At 41.3% G+C, this 17,188-nt stretch overlaps 1 protein-coding gene and 1 long non-coding RNA gene across 3 annotated transcripts in view; both read left to right on the top strand.

Annotated features, from left to right (window-relative positions):
* igl (IQ calmodulin-binding domain containing protein igloo) overlaps positions 1–17,188 on the top strand; it is a 68,065-nt gene that overhangs the window by 41,421 nt on the left and 9,456 nt on the right. For both annotated transcript variants that reach the window (XM_022085028.2, XM_087352571.1), the window contains exons 2-3: positions 4,105–4,254; positions 15,149–15,288. In XM_022085028.2, coding sequence (XP_021940720.1) covers positions 4,105–4,254; positions 15,149–15,288 — 290 coding nt within the window. The remainder of the gene's footprint in view (positions 1–4,104; positions 4,255–15,148; positions 15,289–17,188) is intronic.
* LOC110840182 (uncharacterized) lies at positions 10,284–13,074 on the top strand. Its single transcript, XR_002546796.2, has 3 exons — positions 10,284–10,987; positions 11,112–11,312; positions 11,411–13,074. It is a non-coding gene; the product is annotated as an uncharacterized LOC110840182 (long non-coding RNA).

Here is a 17,188-nt window from a genome sequence, read left to right as displayed (position 1 = left end):
ATCCTTATTTATATAAAAATTCCACGTGCTTTTTACACAAAAGTACTAAGAACGCTTTCGCAAAATTATGATCGATTGTTTTAACATAAATTCAGTTCTGTACGGCGTACATCACGTAAGAACGCTATTAGGGATCTCGGAGAAACGTTCTGATTCGTACGTTCAGAGGCATGGGCGTGGAGTTTGCAGTACATTAAGGACTTGTGTTAAAACTAACGAAAATAATAAAACTCGGAGTGAGGGCGGCGACGTTAATGTTCTGCCTGTGCGAGGCGAAGTGAGAAAGTCTGTACCAGGCGCTGGGTCATTACGACCAGTGAAAATCACGAGACGCCTTCTTGTACCTGAATGCTTGACCTTTCCAGTAAGAAATACCGCGAAATGGGGGGGGAGGAGGAGGTCACATTTCCCATGAATGACGGCAGATCTAAAGTATAATAAGCATACACAGTCGTAAATGCAAAGGACCATTTATTCTGAAGGAAACAAACTTTTTCAGCGGACTTAAGGAAACTTCGAAATTACATTATAAAATTAACCTCGCTTTTGTTGTAGGCAAGATCACGGTTTACAGTGAAGATTTATGTTAAACCACTTCTAACACTGACATTTTCTCTGCATGCAAGCCGCTAGTTCGTATGATTTGCGTAGGTAATGTTTGTGTTCGGAGAGGTACGTGCACTTGGCCATAATTAAACTCTTGTGTTATAAGCGACTAATTTCCCTTCACTTGGCCCTCTGTAGGGGAATTGGCTTGAAGTGTTTTTCTGTTCGCCTTTTTCTTTCCTGGGCGAAAACACGGACGCTGAAGAGTTCAAGATGCCATCGGCTCGTCAGGTTTCTTTGTTCCGCTCGAACTCAGGTCCTGACTGGGTACAGACCTCGCTCTTTAGTGCCCTGGCATCTGAGCTTTGGTCCTCAATGTCATCGTTCAGTCTTCGTGCGATACAAGAGACTAATTGTGTTGACTTTTGTGACTTCTGTTATCTAGCCAGCTGTAACCCTGTCGTGATGCTTGCTTTGTCACTATTCTTTTCTATTCTAACTTTATTTTCACGATGTGCTTAATAAATTATTGCTAGGAGGACAATAAATGTGATAATAATAATGATCTGCAACATATTTAAATTAGTAAGTAATATAAAATTCGCCCGGGATTTCATTTCCGTTTTTACAGCAGCTTGTCAGTGGACCCTACTCTGACCTAGATGAACCTAGTCCACATTCTTACACCCTGTAAGATTCATTCTGGTAGTACCGCCGTGTTATGCTTCTTACTGACTTCGCTCGTCAGAAATCTGAGAAGTTAGGTCGTGAAGATAGCACAGTCGTAAAACGAGCTGGAAATAATAAGATTTTTATCCAATCGATAAATATTATAAATTGTAGTATGTGTCACATTACTGTTTTATGTCGATATATCAGCTGCTGAAGTTGTGAAATGACATGAATGTCCTATGAAGCGAGCCTTTTGCGTGTGTCGAATGTGACCCCCTGTGGGAGAAGCATCGAAGGGCATATTTTGATACTTCTAAATAATATTGTACAGAATTGGACGTATTGCTTGTAAGGTAGGCTTACTCAAAGCACAGCCAAGACGGGAAAGTTCAGGGGTGGGGTGGAGGTGGAGGGGGGACATCGCCCCTATTCTGCTGTTCTTTTCGATTGTATTCACTGGAGTGGACACACGGAATCGAGAGAACGAAATAAGAGACACAAAGGAAGTCGGAGACAGATTACAAGGACCGAGCGAAAACAAAAACCAGGTACGAGCGAAGATAAAGTTTTCCATCAGATTATAATTTTACAAAGAGATAAGGTAAAGAAGAACAGTGGATTATTTCGGTGTTTCCTTCACGTCTGGCTGTCTGAATCATCACTAAACGTAGCTCAGGGCTTGTTCTCCTGTCACCGAATTTCATGTTAACGCTAGTTACTTATTTTTATTCAAAAGAAAAAACTTAAATAAAAAGAATGCAAAAAAGGATTGTGGCAACAAAGGAAATAAAATAATGCAAACTCTAGAATTCGAGACGTTCAAATGAATACAAAGGGGCGCTTATGAAGATTCTCGTCAGGACACTCGTCACAGAGCTAAACAACTTCATTAAATTTCATGAATATATTTCCAACGTGCCTCTTCTGTTTATATAACAATTATCTTTAGTGGAATTTCAATTCGAGGTTTGAAGTGTGTTCGCTAATTTCATCTTGTTAAGATAAGTTTTTGAGTTATGCAGTGTTTCAATACTCTTGTGTTTCTGTGATTTTAACACGACTCTGTGTGGTATAAAACTTGGAACAGGTAAACAAACACTGCGTTTTACACGGCAGTTTATTAAACGAAACGTCGTTTATGAACCTTAGTCTTGGCCCTTTAAAGTCTAATGGTAAGTTTCTCTACCATCTGCTGTAATTATCATTTAACTCTGTTTTCCTCATGCACTATTGGTGAGTTTCGTATTATTCTCAGAGTAAACAGCGATTATTTCCTTAGACAGCGTTAAGCAGTTGATCTTTTGTAATGGTGAAGTGTCGTGTTTTCTTCGCGGTACGGACCGAATCATTAAATATTATTTAGGCGAGCTTCGGCTTCGCCAGTTTCGACCCAGGTTTGTTTCCCGACAGGGGTATAGGCTTTCTTTTTTCATTGCCGGCTCTGACGTCCATCTGACCCTCTTACGAACGATCTTTTCCTGTGGACTGCTCCTCGCTAGCAACTAGACCTAGATTCCTTTGTTATGTTTCCCGTCATTCCATTATTAATAAAACAGATGACTGTCTACGACCCAGAGGACTGCAATCTTCGACTCACCGCCGTGGAAAACCTCCAAATTAGTCCTTAAAGACCTATGGCGTCTATTTTGGACTAGAATCTCTGCTCATTATAGAAATCGACTTCACGCTGGGAGGAGCGGCGAGCTGAAAGCTTCGGCCGAATTACTCCCTGAGGACTGATGCTAGACGGATTGCAGAGCCGAGCGGCTGATTGATGTCGTTGCAGGGGCTGGAACTCAGGTCGCCTGAGCTGTCCTAGACCACTTTTTTATATCGTGTTGGAGTCGTGCTTTGTCGCAATATTTTAACTTTAAATTGCCGTTGCTGCTGTAACTGCAATTTGACAGTTATTATTAAATTTTATCATTGGAGATTATTATCAGGGCTGAAAAAGCTGACTTTAATGACGTCTGTTTTTAATTTAACTTTTTAATAAAGTTGTATCTGTTAGGAACTTAGGTCGATAATCTCATGTCGCTGTAGATTTTACTGTTTTTTACGGAACTTTGATCAAATACGGGTTGACTTCTGACTGGTCCCTGTGATAAGCCTTGAAACCAGTCCACGGTCCCCCCTCCTTGTTCATTTGAGAACCATTTTGAGCGTCCTCTATTTTCTAAGTAAAGCTTTTTCAGTACATTGTTCCGAGTCTTTTAACCTGAAGATGGCGTCACGAAAGCTGAAACACATAGTGTTTTGTAATAATTTTCCCAGTTGTGTACATTTGACACTGCGATGTAGACGGTCGTAACCCCATAGCATAAACGTGTCACAGGCGTTGCTTGTTGGTGAATTCGTATATTTTCCTTTGTCACCCATGACTGAAAACAGTTCTTGTATAGATTTACGAAAAGTATGTAACTTTAAAGAATCGTGTATGTTTAATATGCGATTCGTGTTTACATATATTTGTTGTCTAAGTTAAAAAATTTTGTAATACAATACATTTTCATTTATTAAAATGACGATTAATTTCCCGCTTGTACGGATAAGGACGTTAAATAATACAACATTTTGAGCTCGTCATATTGAATTTTGGTAATGTATGTTGCACCAACGTGTCTGTACCAAGTAAAACGTTTAGACGTACATATTCTAATGATTTATGAAAGTTGTTATTTTCGGAGTTGGTGTTGTGAACCAAAAATTTTCGTGGTAGGTTTTATTCACATATTCCGACTTTCTTTATCGATGACACTGAATGTCCAGGTTCTATCAGTAAACGTGTCGAATCGAACTGACGCTGTATCCACGTTTAGGTGGCCATGTCTGATCCGGTGGACATTACATTTTTAAGAGCTGGCGGGACGCGCCTCCTTGTTCCAGATATTGACCTGAGCAATCCAGAAACCGAGAAGGCAGCCACGAAAATCCAGGCTCTGTTCAGGGGCCACACGACGCGTCAGAATATGAAGAGTGGTGACACCAAGGAGGCCGTGCAGGATCTAGAAGCAGAGTTCAACCCCAACGATCAAGGTAGGCCACGACAGCTTGAACTCAAGCCAAATTACACTCTAAACCACAACGATATGGTAATCCATGCTCAGGAGTCACCGAGGCTCAAATGTGATTCATTTTCTTGGTAAACTGAACGAAGAATGTCCAAACTCTGCAGTGCGTGATGTGGTTATTACAATGCATTACTGGCACATAAGCAGTTTGTAATTTTTTCTCTTCGGAAAGAATGTGGCTAAGTCTGTCTGTAATGAGGAGACATTTGCAAGCATCACAGCAGATCCCGTCTTGAGAACCCGATGACCTTACAGCTAATCGAGAAATTGCACGCCTTTTTATGGAACCCCAAGGTTTATTGCCGTGTTGACAAGAATCCGCCACGTCCGCGCTGTTTTAGTTTGAGTGCGGTTTAATATTATTCTCCCGTTTCCGCCCTTTGTCTGTCAGTTGTTCTGTAAGATGAACATAAATTACTATTTCTCGGCTTTTACAGCTGTCGTGTTAAGTGACAGCGAGTTTCTTTCAACCAATCAACTTTTTAATTTCATAAATTTCTTTTCTTGTGTCGATGTTGATTAATTTTTTCAGGCCTCTGTTTGTTTTGTGGAATGTGTCATGAACACTCGACGAAATTGACGGCCTGCGAAAAAAAAACAAGTTCCTTGCTGACGGTCAAGATGACTTAACTGTCATCGGCCATGTTAGTACCCCACAGAACGCAAGAGAAGAATCGATACGCTGATTGAATATCGTGTCTCTGCCCCATTAATATCGGAAAGTTGTTCGGAAGAGAAGTTTTGTTCTCGGCGTGGTTTAATTTAAATATCGTAATATCCAATTTAATATTATTGACACACGCCCGCGATGACGTTCGATAATTGTGTCGGAAGAGTGGTGAGACAGAGCTTTGTTCTGTCACTTGTCTATCGCATTATGTTGCTATGGCAACTCCGGCTTAAAACTTCTCGTTAATATTTGCGTCTGAGAGAGAAGATAAAAGAGATTTTAGTTTATCTCAGCGGAATTATCCTGCGAACGGTGGTTCAAATACACGATTTGAACTTTCCTCTGGCACCCGAAGTTGGTTTTAATTTTGCTTTGAGTGTTGATCATACCGTGACACTTTCGACGCGACTGTTTCATTCAGGAAGGGACAACGTCAGGCCATCCCGAATTTTCCGTTCAGAGGCTGCGAAAACTGATTAAATTTACTAAAGAATAATAGTTCAGAATGACAGTCACTCGTTGCCCTGATGATGTCAGCAGTAAGCACCTCTGAAACGTCTGTGAGTTTCTATCAGACCAAACTGCATAACATCCCAGAATAGTAATTTTCAATCTGCGATTCGACTTTTGTGATCAGAAAACGGGACTCTAATAAAAGTATCGACGAGTGGCGAGAAACTTTCGATACAAACCTCACTTTAAATAAAATAGCTGGTGGTAAATTGATCTCACTGTGGTAATTTACCTGATGTAGCAACATTTGGTTATTCCTGAACACTTGTAGGGACTCAATGTAAAAAAACTTATAGTTAATAGTTGTCGAATGTATAATTTTACGTTACGTTATTCCACTTAATATTAACGCACGATTCTGCTTTATCGTATCAGATATTTAAAAGAAGAAATGTATTGATGTATCTTCGATAATAAAATGCAATAATGGTTTCAACTCCCAAAGCGAAACAAAAATAGAAGCCGGGGGAAATTCTCTTGTTTTGAGTTGGTAATATTCTATATGCGAAGTCTCGTTTCACTATGAGTTTTGTTTGTGCAACAGGGTCATATGTGGATCTTGACATTCATAGGCGAATGCTAAAACGTCTTAAAAGTAGATCTTGACACGAAATAACGCGTACTGCAAATGAATAACAAAATTTATGTTTCTTGGATATCTCAAACATTGAAAATCACTTAATGTTATTCGCCCAGATTATTATTATTATCTTATTACCTTAAAATAAGTTTTAATATCGTAATTTCATCAACGTCTAGGTCTTCCAAGTAGTCTTTTCCTTCAGGGTTTCCTGACCATGCATTTCGTTCATGCCACCAGAGAGCTACCGTTGAAAATCTCGCCGCGTTACAGGATGCACGTAAAGAGATACGAACCCAGTTCAGTTATTACCCACTGTGGAAGCCACAGTAACTCCTCCTCGGCCCTCTGAAGCTTCGCCAACAAACCAGCTTTTACACAGTCGCCTGCGCTCAAAAGCGGGTTCAAAAATCGAACGGCGACTTTCACAGCGTCGCGACGCAATTTGATTTGTGGCTCGTATTGAAGCCTCACGCAGCCAGTTCAGTACAATCAGCTGCTTATACGAACGCCAAGGCTTTGTGAACAGTTTCCGCTTGTGAATGCCAACAATCCCGTTTCGAGAAACAATCTCATATTGAAATTAATCCTCATAAAACAGAAAGTTGGGGCAACCATTAGCTCCTGTCAACGCTAATTGTAAAACATTCCCCCTCTGCCCCCCCCCCCCCCGATGGTTAAAGTTATCAATACTGGTAGAACGCCACTACATGACCCACAAAAGACGAACCGGCAAAATGCCCTATTTTTAAGGCTTTTCCGCAGCAGAAATGAAAGGGAGAAGATCGGGTAATGTGGAACAGTGGGGTGAGGGGGCGTATCCCCCGTGTAACAGTGGACTATGGCAACAATAATATACTGAAAAATGGCCAGCTGTGTCTTCAGTAACGTAGATCAAAGCGTATGTGGGAGGATAATTGTAAAATGAATCTTGAAGTAAAGTTAAAATGGCTGAATAGATTGGTCTGACTCAGGACAGGAACAGGATGATGAAAATGTGTGGGTATATCCAACTAGATGAGCGACTATCAGCTTCTAAATAACTGGTCTACAACTAAGGCAGTATGACCATAGGCAACATCGAACATTCAAGCTTAATAAAATACGTACTTGTATCAAATAACAATTGATCTCGTATGTGGGTATGCAATTTGAAAATCATGTTTTCCGTCACTAAAAGCGAGGAAATGTGTCTTTTCATTATTTTGCAATCTTCCGACGTCTTGTAAGCCAATTTTTGTCCTCTGACATTTTCTCTTGGTTGTAAATCGGATAGAACGTGGGCTGATTTGAAATTAAACAATTCGCTTTAAAGTACATTTTCCTCCCTCCACCCCCGTGCATTCAACCCTCGAGTACAACCACATTAGGAGCCATTACAACAAAATGCACCCCTACGGCTTTAGAAAAAGTAAGCTCAGGTTCTGAGCGTTGTTTTACCGCTGAAACATTCGTTTTTGTGCGGGGATGAAAGGGCGAGAAAATGGAGCGTGAAAGGAGGGCGCAAACAGGCAAAAACTATTCAACAAACGCTTTGTGAAGGCGGCAGGCATTTCTATTGTCTGGACTGAACTCTGCTCCCTTTGTAGCATCAGCCCACAGACACTGTACTGAGGGCAAGACCAAAATGAGATCATAAGACTTTCTGCAGGAATGAAATACTACCGGACAGTGAAAACTAGAAATGCTTACAGAATTTTAGTACAGAAACTTTTGCGAAAACGTCAACTTGGGCGACAACGAAGGAGAGAGATATAATTACAGAGTCCTTCTGTCTTGTAATCACGTGTGGCCTACAGACTGTCGGAGCATTACGAAACAGAGTTTAACTTAGAATGATATATTAACCATTTGTATCAGAAGCTCTCCTAAATAAAATTCAAAATTTCACTTCTTACAGCAAAGAAAACACAACTCGTCGCCATTGCAGAGATCGAATCATTAAAATTATCCAATACTCTCTGCGGTGTTAATTTTCTAGTGAAATCGACTTTCCTGTGTTGCATAACGTGGTGATATTTTATTTGGAGTGCACTGTACGCGGCCTGCTGTCATTCCTTGCAGCAAATTTCTGGTAAGTGACTCGCTCCGAGGTGCCAGTTCACAAAGTTCAGCGGCCAAAAACGCTGGAGCGCAGTATATTTCCCTTTTTGTACAGTGGCGCACATCGAGATCTCAACACTCCGCTTGTATTCGCCTTTTACGTACGTCCACCACTCATCGGAGCATTTCACCACCGCATAAATAATTTTCCAATTTACATCCTGCCAGGTGTCAAGGTGTCAATAATGGTTGACACCAATCCCTCTCACACCAGAACGGAAGGATGACTTAGTTTCGATCACGTATCGACTGTCAGATTAACAAATTCGAACGCATTGCCCCCTCGTTTCTCCTATTTCGAACACGTCCAAAGACTCATTGGACAGAGTCCCAGGGGCAGATGCGGTTGTCATGACTACGTTTCCAGTGACGTCACGCAATATGGCTGCTGTCATTTGTGATACCTGCACATCTCAATCGGAGGCAATCATCAGACAGGACGCACGCCGATAGCCTGTCGCCCATGTCATGCGTTGTCATGGCAACCTACTGTAAATATCGCAGAAAGACTTATGTTCGTCCACTCTCAGAAACTTCAGATAATGTCCAGTGAACAAGAAGTTAATCTTGAAACAACAAACTCTTTAGATGGCCCTAAAAAGTTAAAACATTTTAATTTTTTTATGTTTCAACTTCGATTTTTCAACGCTTCGTTCATAGGTATCTCCCGCCTGCATTAATTAAAGATACAAATGCAATCTTACTTATTCAAGTGGCCTCGATTTCAGAATCAATTTGTCCGAGATTAAAAATTTCGTTATCATATCTAGCCAAGATCCATTTTAATATTATCTCATTTATGTCTGTGCCTCCCAATTACAGCTCCCGTCCGTCCGTGCTACATGCCCACTAATTCCACAGCATGGGGCAAGAGCACGTAGCCGGAAGCCCATTGGTTCAAATCTGTGGTCGCTAGATAGGGACGGGCGGGGCAACACGAGAACCCAGAGAATGAAGCAATCTCAAAGGAACAGCGAGGGTGAAATCGTGGACTGAATTGCACAGACTCAGAAGGTCCAGTGGCGGGCTCTTGTGATAACGGCAATTAAACTGCGTGTTCCAGGAAATCTCTTCATTATCCCCTTAGTGATTTGGATTCATATTACTTCAACTGTTGTAAACTGCGTCTACCTCTCAGTTTAAACCAATTCAATAATCGTCGTCTCTCCCTGCTCTGAAGTTCAAGCGCCTCAAACCCAACCCTGAATCTGAGGCACTTACTTAACTCACACCACAACGCAAATGAAATGAGTCCTGGAGTTGTGCCAGTTTTGCTCTCAAACACACTGCAATCACTCGTCTTCACTCGTAATGAAAATCCAACAAGCAGTTCATTCCTTACGATAAGTCAGCAGCAATCACAGAATTTCACAGCAGCCGTTCTAATCTGCAGATGTGAGGATAATATTAAAACGGACCTTAAACACAGGTATGAGAGAATTTAGTTAATGATAATAGTGAAGCTGTCTCGCAACACACCATGCAGGCGCTTGGAGGGGGGGGAGATGGTATAGCTCCTATTCATTCTTAACCGCCGCACTAGATGGCCAGCGTTGAGCCCCGGGGAAAGTACCCCGAAGGCTAGAGGAGAAATATTCTTCCCTCGTCGGGGATCGAACCCCGTAGCCAGTCCTTGTAATGACTAAGCTACCCCGGCTCAATAATTTACAGCTCCAAAATGGTAAGTCCCTGCCTTTAGCCCTTGTACGCCGTACGAGAAATATCGCCTTGAAATAATTGATGCCTGTTTATATGAAATTCTGTGGCCAATGAGGGCTTCCGGGGTACGTCTAATGTGCACAGACCACTAATGCGCGGGTCCCAGGAGCGGAATTAGCACCCTACGGTTTGATTTACAGCGCGACTGCAGGGACAGTCACAGCCTACAAAAGCAGACAGCAATATAACCATTTAAATCCCAGTGGTAACTATACGTACCACCTGCTTTAACAATCAATAACTCTGCCTTTGCAATTACTTGTTTCGTATGATTCTCAATGCAAACAGCGATTATTTCTTTAAACAGCGTCAACCAGTTCTATCTAATGGTGAAGTGCTATGTTTTCTTTCCGGTACGGGCTGAATTCTTAAATAGACGAGCTTCATGCTGTAAAGGCTTAATTATTAAAACACAACAGCCACATGTTTCGGTAAATTTTATTCATAAATTATATTTGGTCAGTGTGAATAATTAACATTTTATTACAGAATTTTGTAGCGGAACTCTTCGGCCCGCGGTCACTTCGCAACAAACCCCCACCCCGCGGGAAAAATAATTTTCTGTCTCTCGGCTACGGAAACAATGTGATCAGACGGTCAATATGTTTGTTCGCACAGAGAATGGATTCGCTGACCATCGTTTGAACAAACACATGTTGAATTCAGCCGATTTACAGATCCCAGTGTTAACATTGACAATCGAATGAATCTGGCCAGGGTACGAAAAATTAGCACCAACAAAGAAATGTAGAGGTTTTATTAGAATTATTAATATCGTTTTCTAGAAGTAAACAATTACATTCACATTTCAAATGTTTTCGGTCTCGCAAGCAAACAAGTGGACATTCCTGCATAATAATTGGCACACATTTTCTGTTGTTTAATTTGTATTTAGTTGTTGTGGACCGTAACACGGGAAAAATATGAAGAGAAGAGATCACTTGTTAAGACCATGGCGTATATGGGAGGATAATATTAAAAAAAATATCTACAAGAAAGAGAATGGATATGATGGCGTGAACTGGATTCATCTGGCTTAAGGTTTGATGGCGGGATATTGTGAACATGGCAATGGACCTTCAGTTTGCATAAAGGCGGGAAGTTATCGACTAGGTAAGCGACTATAACCTTGTCAGTATGGACTCCGCTTCGTGGACACAATGGACAATGAAGTTTGTGTGTTGAATAACAATTGGAATTTATTGCCGTCTGTCTAAACTCACCTCCTTGTTTTTAGCGACAATGAAATCGTCCCGTTGCAATATACTTACTGTCAGTATCATCGTGAACATCTGTGATTTCAATAAAGCTGGTTCAGTAATTTTCGTTCCAACTACACAAGACACACACGCGAAGCTCTGCAGTTGTAACGATTTCTGGCATGCGTTCAAGAAGCCGGCTTCCAAAAGCCTCATTTACTTTTACACCAACATGAGAGGTTAGTACGAGATCCCGAAAAACTGAAGAGGTCTGGTATTTCCATGGTTCATTTTAACATCCAGTCTACACCTTCGTCTCTCTTTCTGTTTCCTCCAGGTTCCTTGACTAAAGTTACGAATACTTTCTCGAACTCCAAAACCGACTGAGCGTGTGTTACTGAACCAGGATACAGATCACAAGTCGAGCAGCTGGCGGGAGATAGAGAGATCAAGGCGGCTCGGGATCTTCGATACTCGCGGACGAAGTTCGAAGCAAGATTTACAGAAGGATTTTTCTCATGACGTAGTACGACACTGTTAATACCTGGATCGTACGGACCACGTCAATGTCGTAATAAAAAGGGTGACGGTGTCTGGATGACTGACGAGTTAAGATCCGATAAAGGATGTAAGAGAAACTCTTGGAGAGTAATTGGGTCGCAGTTAAATAAAACGTTTAACTTCCCACCTGCTATACAGAAACGTCCTTTTTACGTGTGTGAAGCGTGAATAATGAGGAGCTCCATAATTGATCTCCCCCATGCGTTCTTCATGCCCAAACCATCTTATCCCCCGTAATTTTATCGTTCTAATAATCATCCTATCACTTCGCCGCCTTCAGGTCGAAGCATTATTCGAAGCACCCTGTTATCAGACACCCTTAATGTACCCGTCTATGGGACTGCAGTTTAAATGCGTAGGAATACACACATGCATAATGCATATACGCATAAATACATACACAAATATTCATCATTGTTCCTGAGTGCAGTTCATATGCTAAAGCATTGCAGTCTGACATTGCAAGATCCGGTAAAAAAAAAAAAAAAAACTTCCAGCAGTTTCTCAACACCCAACTCGATCGAAACCCAAAGTCTGCTGTCAACAGTGTGGGGCGATATCGAACACAAGGGATGGATTATGAATACAGTCTACAGGTACGAACTCTACCGCCGCACACAGGAGTTAATTTGCCATGCATAGAAACAGTTCATTATAACAGACAACTATTTCAATAGAGGGGTCTGGAATGGAGAATCGACAAACTCCATGTAGGAAAATCAACCGTGACGTCAGCATTTCGCCACACACACACACACACACACGTAGAGTTTAACCAAACATCAAACATCAAACTGAATCCATTAATCACGTTGTAAAATAACAAAGCGTTAGACAAACATAGACGGATTTCTCGTACGTGTGGTTTTAGCGAGTATATATTACTGCTTTGCCAACAGCGGCAGATCTGAACAGGGCAGAGTGTAATAATTTCAAAAATTAGGACTTTTGAACGTATTCTCATAAAGTGAAAAAAATGCCAGAGACTACTTCCATGCCCGATGAAAATTCAACGTTAAATCTCCTCATTTGTTATATAAACCACTTTCTTAGGGAATAAAAATGTATCGAGGAATATAGTTGAGTTACCTGACTACACTTTTCCAATTGCATAAATAATATAGAATTCGTTACTTATAATAATTATGAAAGATGAATTGACAAGGGTGTGAACTGTTTTAAAGAAGGACCCTGCTCCATGGAGTTACTCTAAGTGACCATCGCCCTGATAATGCAGGCAGCAGGTACCTCTACAACGTCTGTAAACTTGTACCAGACCACACGGCGCCACAAGTCAGAAGACTCACCGCCGTGAAAACCCCAAATCCTTTCTGGTGATACTCGACTTTTTTTAATTATCTGACACATTATAAAGTGACTTGTGCCCTTTTAATCCGTATACATTCAATTAGTGTAAACCGAGTGGGGCGCGTTGTTTGAATACGGGCTGTGCCGTCGTGGGTTGACGGCTTGACGGACGACCAGTTCGCCCACTTGGCTACGGGAGAGCCACGAACGGTGATGTATTGGCGGGGTGGCGAGCCGTCAGCACCCAGCTTGTGACAAGTGAGGTGGGAAATTACGTCATTTGTACGAGTATTTCAGTTTGATTTACGGATTTTCGAATATGTCCGCTCTTCCTCGGACATTATGAGGGCTATCGAATCAAGGCACATGTGACCAAAGGACACGTAGCATGCGATGAGTAAACGATTTGTAAGTCCAAGATCAGAAGGGAAGAGGCCTCTTTGGAGATGTGAACGTGGAAGGATAATATTAAAGTAGTTGAGAATAGGACGTGAGGATGTAGACTGAATTAAACTGGCTCACGATGGGGTCCAGTGGTGGGCTGCTGTGAGGACGGTAAATAACCTCCACATTTAGCACACCCTTAGCCTGTGAGTCACGTGTAATTTATTCTCAAGCCCCTTACGTTTCGTATCCTGAATTTTTTTCCCGAAGGTTCATTAGCGTATTCACAAGAACTTTCTACAGCCAGCTGAATCCAGCCCACATCCTCAAACCATATCACTTTAATATTATTCTCCAGTCTGCGTCTACGTCTTTTTCTCTCCAGCATGCATTTGTTGTGCCCCTCGTGGCGAAGGGCGGTGTGGGGTGGTGGAAGGGCCCCACTTCATCATAGCTCCCGCAGTGGTTGTTTGGTCCACAGATAACTGCGTCACGAAGCAGGAAAATTCAATACTTGGCTGACCTAGACGGAGAGACGTTGCAAAAGACGATGTGTACCGCCGTACGTAGCGATATTGACTGATTTACAGTCCCGCGTTCACTGCGGAGATTTTACAGAACAATTCAGATCTATCACACGAACAAATATATTTTCTTAACGCTATCACCCAAAGTTATTACATAAACAATTTTCCCTTCGAAGTTCATCTAAATAATATTTAAGACTTCAGTCCGTACCGCAAAGAAAACGCAGCACTTTACCATTACAAAGATCGTATTTTTACCATTGGGTCAGTTGCGAGTGCCATTTGTGGTCAAGACTTCATGTTGAAATCCACGACTTGTATTTTATTCCAAGGTTGAATTTGAAGGACTGGGAGAAGTGTACATTTTGAAATGCTGAAACGATTTTTGTATAGTTGTAAATCCCAGCAGGAGTTTGGGTTAAACCAAGAACATCTGATTCGAACTATGTGCTAATATTTTTAGGGAGTAACTTAGTTGTCTTTAAAGGCAGATTCTGTTTCGTCAGAAAACATCAGCTCCGTCTCTTTGCATATTTCTTACATCGTTAATTTCGAATTATTGGTTATTATAATTATTTACAACTTTGAGAAATTGTTTTTTTTTTTGTTATCGAAAACTGTGTACGAAAATAGACCAGTAACGTGTGATGTTATTCGTGCTTAAATGCATTGTCTTCTGCGTGTGGATCAAGGCACAGAACACTTTCTTTCTAGACATCCTCTGGCCCCCCTCCCACTTTATCATCAATCATCGTACTTGTCAGCATCGTACAGAGATTAAGTCTTTCATTAGACATCATGAAACTTTTATATTGCAAAGTTAAGACAAATCGGTCGCCCTTAATACTTCAAACTCAGTATTCCGTTTTCTTGTCCTGCTTAATCAGGACTTTGAGCTAAGCTCTGGGATTTCAGATATGTTCTGGAATGGACGTTAAGCCGTAGAATTATTCTGTGAGTCCGCTTACCGGATTCCAGTCCAGATCGGCCGTTACTTTAAATCCATGTACACGCATTATTTCAGTACATTTCCATAAAGTTAGCTTATATGATTCACTCTTCCCGCATTGAAAGTGGGGTGAATATTTCTGAATGTAGCCTTCGTTCAGAAATGAAGTTGCATGAGCAGATGACGCTCCGAAGGCAACAGGATTTTTATTAAATTGCAAAACACATACCGGGTGATCTTCAGGTTCTCACGCGCGCTGTCACTTGGTAAGAGACAGAAAATGCTGGAAGGCTTTGACAACTAATTTACCTTAACCTGATGTTGTTTTCTTTTCTTGTGTTGGCAGAATTGTGTCACGCAGCTACGAAGATCCAGGCCTCATTCCGTGGTCACATGGCAAGGAAGCAGCCGCCCTCGGCGGCAGGAGGAGGCAGTGGCAAGCCTGGAGACGACCTCAGCAAAGAACTGCAAAAGCTAGACGCAAAGGTACGCCAGACGTTTTGTTTGTTTTCGCTTTGCAGACAAATAACCCGTTTCGAAGTCGTGCGAAGTTGCGTTTTTGTTACAGCGTAATTAAAGAATCGAATTAGTTTTCTCTTTCAAAAAAAAATATTCCACTTATATATCGGTTTCCATGCCAATATCGGGCATACAAAATATTAACAGCGCTTGTCTGTGGTCTCTTAACCTCAGAGCGCCTGGGAATGAAGAGCTCAGCGGACAGGTTAGACATGAGAGGGCTTAAGTAATTTGGGAATAAGCCGTGTCGGATAATGACGAGTTATAATTTATGTGACCAGATCAGCTTCTGTGGATGAGAATGCCTACAGACTTATATGAGTAATCATCCTGAAAAATAGATCACTTGCAAGAACAAGAAAAAGATGGAGGGTAATGTCAAAATGGATCATAGGGAAAGAATGTTTTAAGAGGTACAACGGTCAGGCTTCGGTGTTTCCTGCCTGAGAATTAGTTATTATGGGCGCATTCAGTTTTAGCATAAATCTTTTTAATGATAATGTTTAATTAGTGCATTTAAAATAACAGTGATAATTTATGTTTTAAGTCGTGTGGGCCGTCTCTCTGACTTCTCTGCCCGTTCATGTTTTGGTTTTGGCTTCCAAACTGAGCTGCACGTCAAATGCCATCCTCACATCATTAAGCCCGTGCCTGTGTGTATATTTGCTGAAATTATCTGCCGTCTCGTGTTTATTAAAAGAAGGTCAGGGTTGAAATTAGGTCAGAAAAGTTTGGGAAATTTTCTCTGCTAGAAAGGGCAGGCATAGCGCAGTGCCAACCAAACAAAATAAAATGGAGTGCGACTTTTCTTGGGCAGGGCCGATGCTGACTGCACTGAGAGCAAAAATGCTGCTCGTTGAAACGAAGGCGTTGGTGAAAGATTCCGATGCAGGACGCGTTTAAAATTGTCGTGCTACGAATTATATTCGAAACCTGTTTTTGGCCCTCTTGTTTTAGGTCTTGCAGTTGATCTTCCACTAAGACCTTTCTCCCACATTTACCTTGCTACAGGACGTCCAGTATATAACAGTGGCTGATTTCTGTAATGTTGAATATTGGCATTTAAATGAGAAACTACCGAGTTCTTTTCATATTAATTTATATTTTTGTCCAGGAAAGTAATTTCCCGGAAGTACTCTGAGGAATTACATCTAAACTTTGTGTCTACTTCTCTCCGTTATTTTTCACGTCTTTCTTTCATCAACTGCACGTAATTGAATTTGGTTTTCGTTTCTAGTTCTGCCTTTCACTGTACCCGCAGTTGCTCAGCGCATGCGTGTATTTTTAATGCTTATTATGTTTATGTTCTCCAGCTAGCAAATATATTTGGCGTCGCAACAAATTAAACTTTGCAGCAAGTTTTATTATTGTCTTTTGAGTGAACAGTTTTTGATTTCGAGCATGCAAGCAGGCATGTCATTATTTTAGTCTTCTCTGGTCGTGTTTAGAAGCGAAAAGTTTTCATTGACTCCCCAACATCAAACATTTGCCAACATACTGGTTGCCAGTTTATAGAGGCAGTGTTGTTAAAATATGTTCCTTGCACAGTTTAATTCATCTCAAAAGTTTGGGATGGGAGCTGAAGCCGACCAATGGCGCGCGAGAATTGTGTGCAATTGTCTACTCTTTATCGGGCTTCCAATAACACTCTTCTTCAACAGCTGCAATGTATTGACCGCCGGCAAACGGGGGTACGGGGTACCAGTGTCCCCCTTACCCCCCCCCCCCCGACCTAGCATAAACGTTTGAACAACAGACACGTGTTAGCGCAGTTTAACAAACAGATTGAATATATTCCGTAAATTGCAATTTTTTAAATTAGCAGATTTACCTTAATTATTCGATTTCAGGTCTGCTATTAGATAGA

This window comes from Zootermopsis nevadensis, unplaced genomic scaffold (genome assembly GCF_977971745.1).
Source record: "Zootermopsis nevadensis isolate Lab colony 2312 unplaced genomic scaffold, Znev_1.0 Znev_ptg000021l, whole genome shotgun sequence".
In the NCBI taxonomy this organism is placed as follows: domain Eukaryota; kingdom Metazoa; phylum Arthropoda; class Insecta; order Blattodea; family Termopsidae; genus Zootermopsis; species Zootermopsis nevadensis.
Note: the sequence above shows the minus strand (reverse complement) of the source record. Positions and strands in the feature narration are given on the sequence as shown.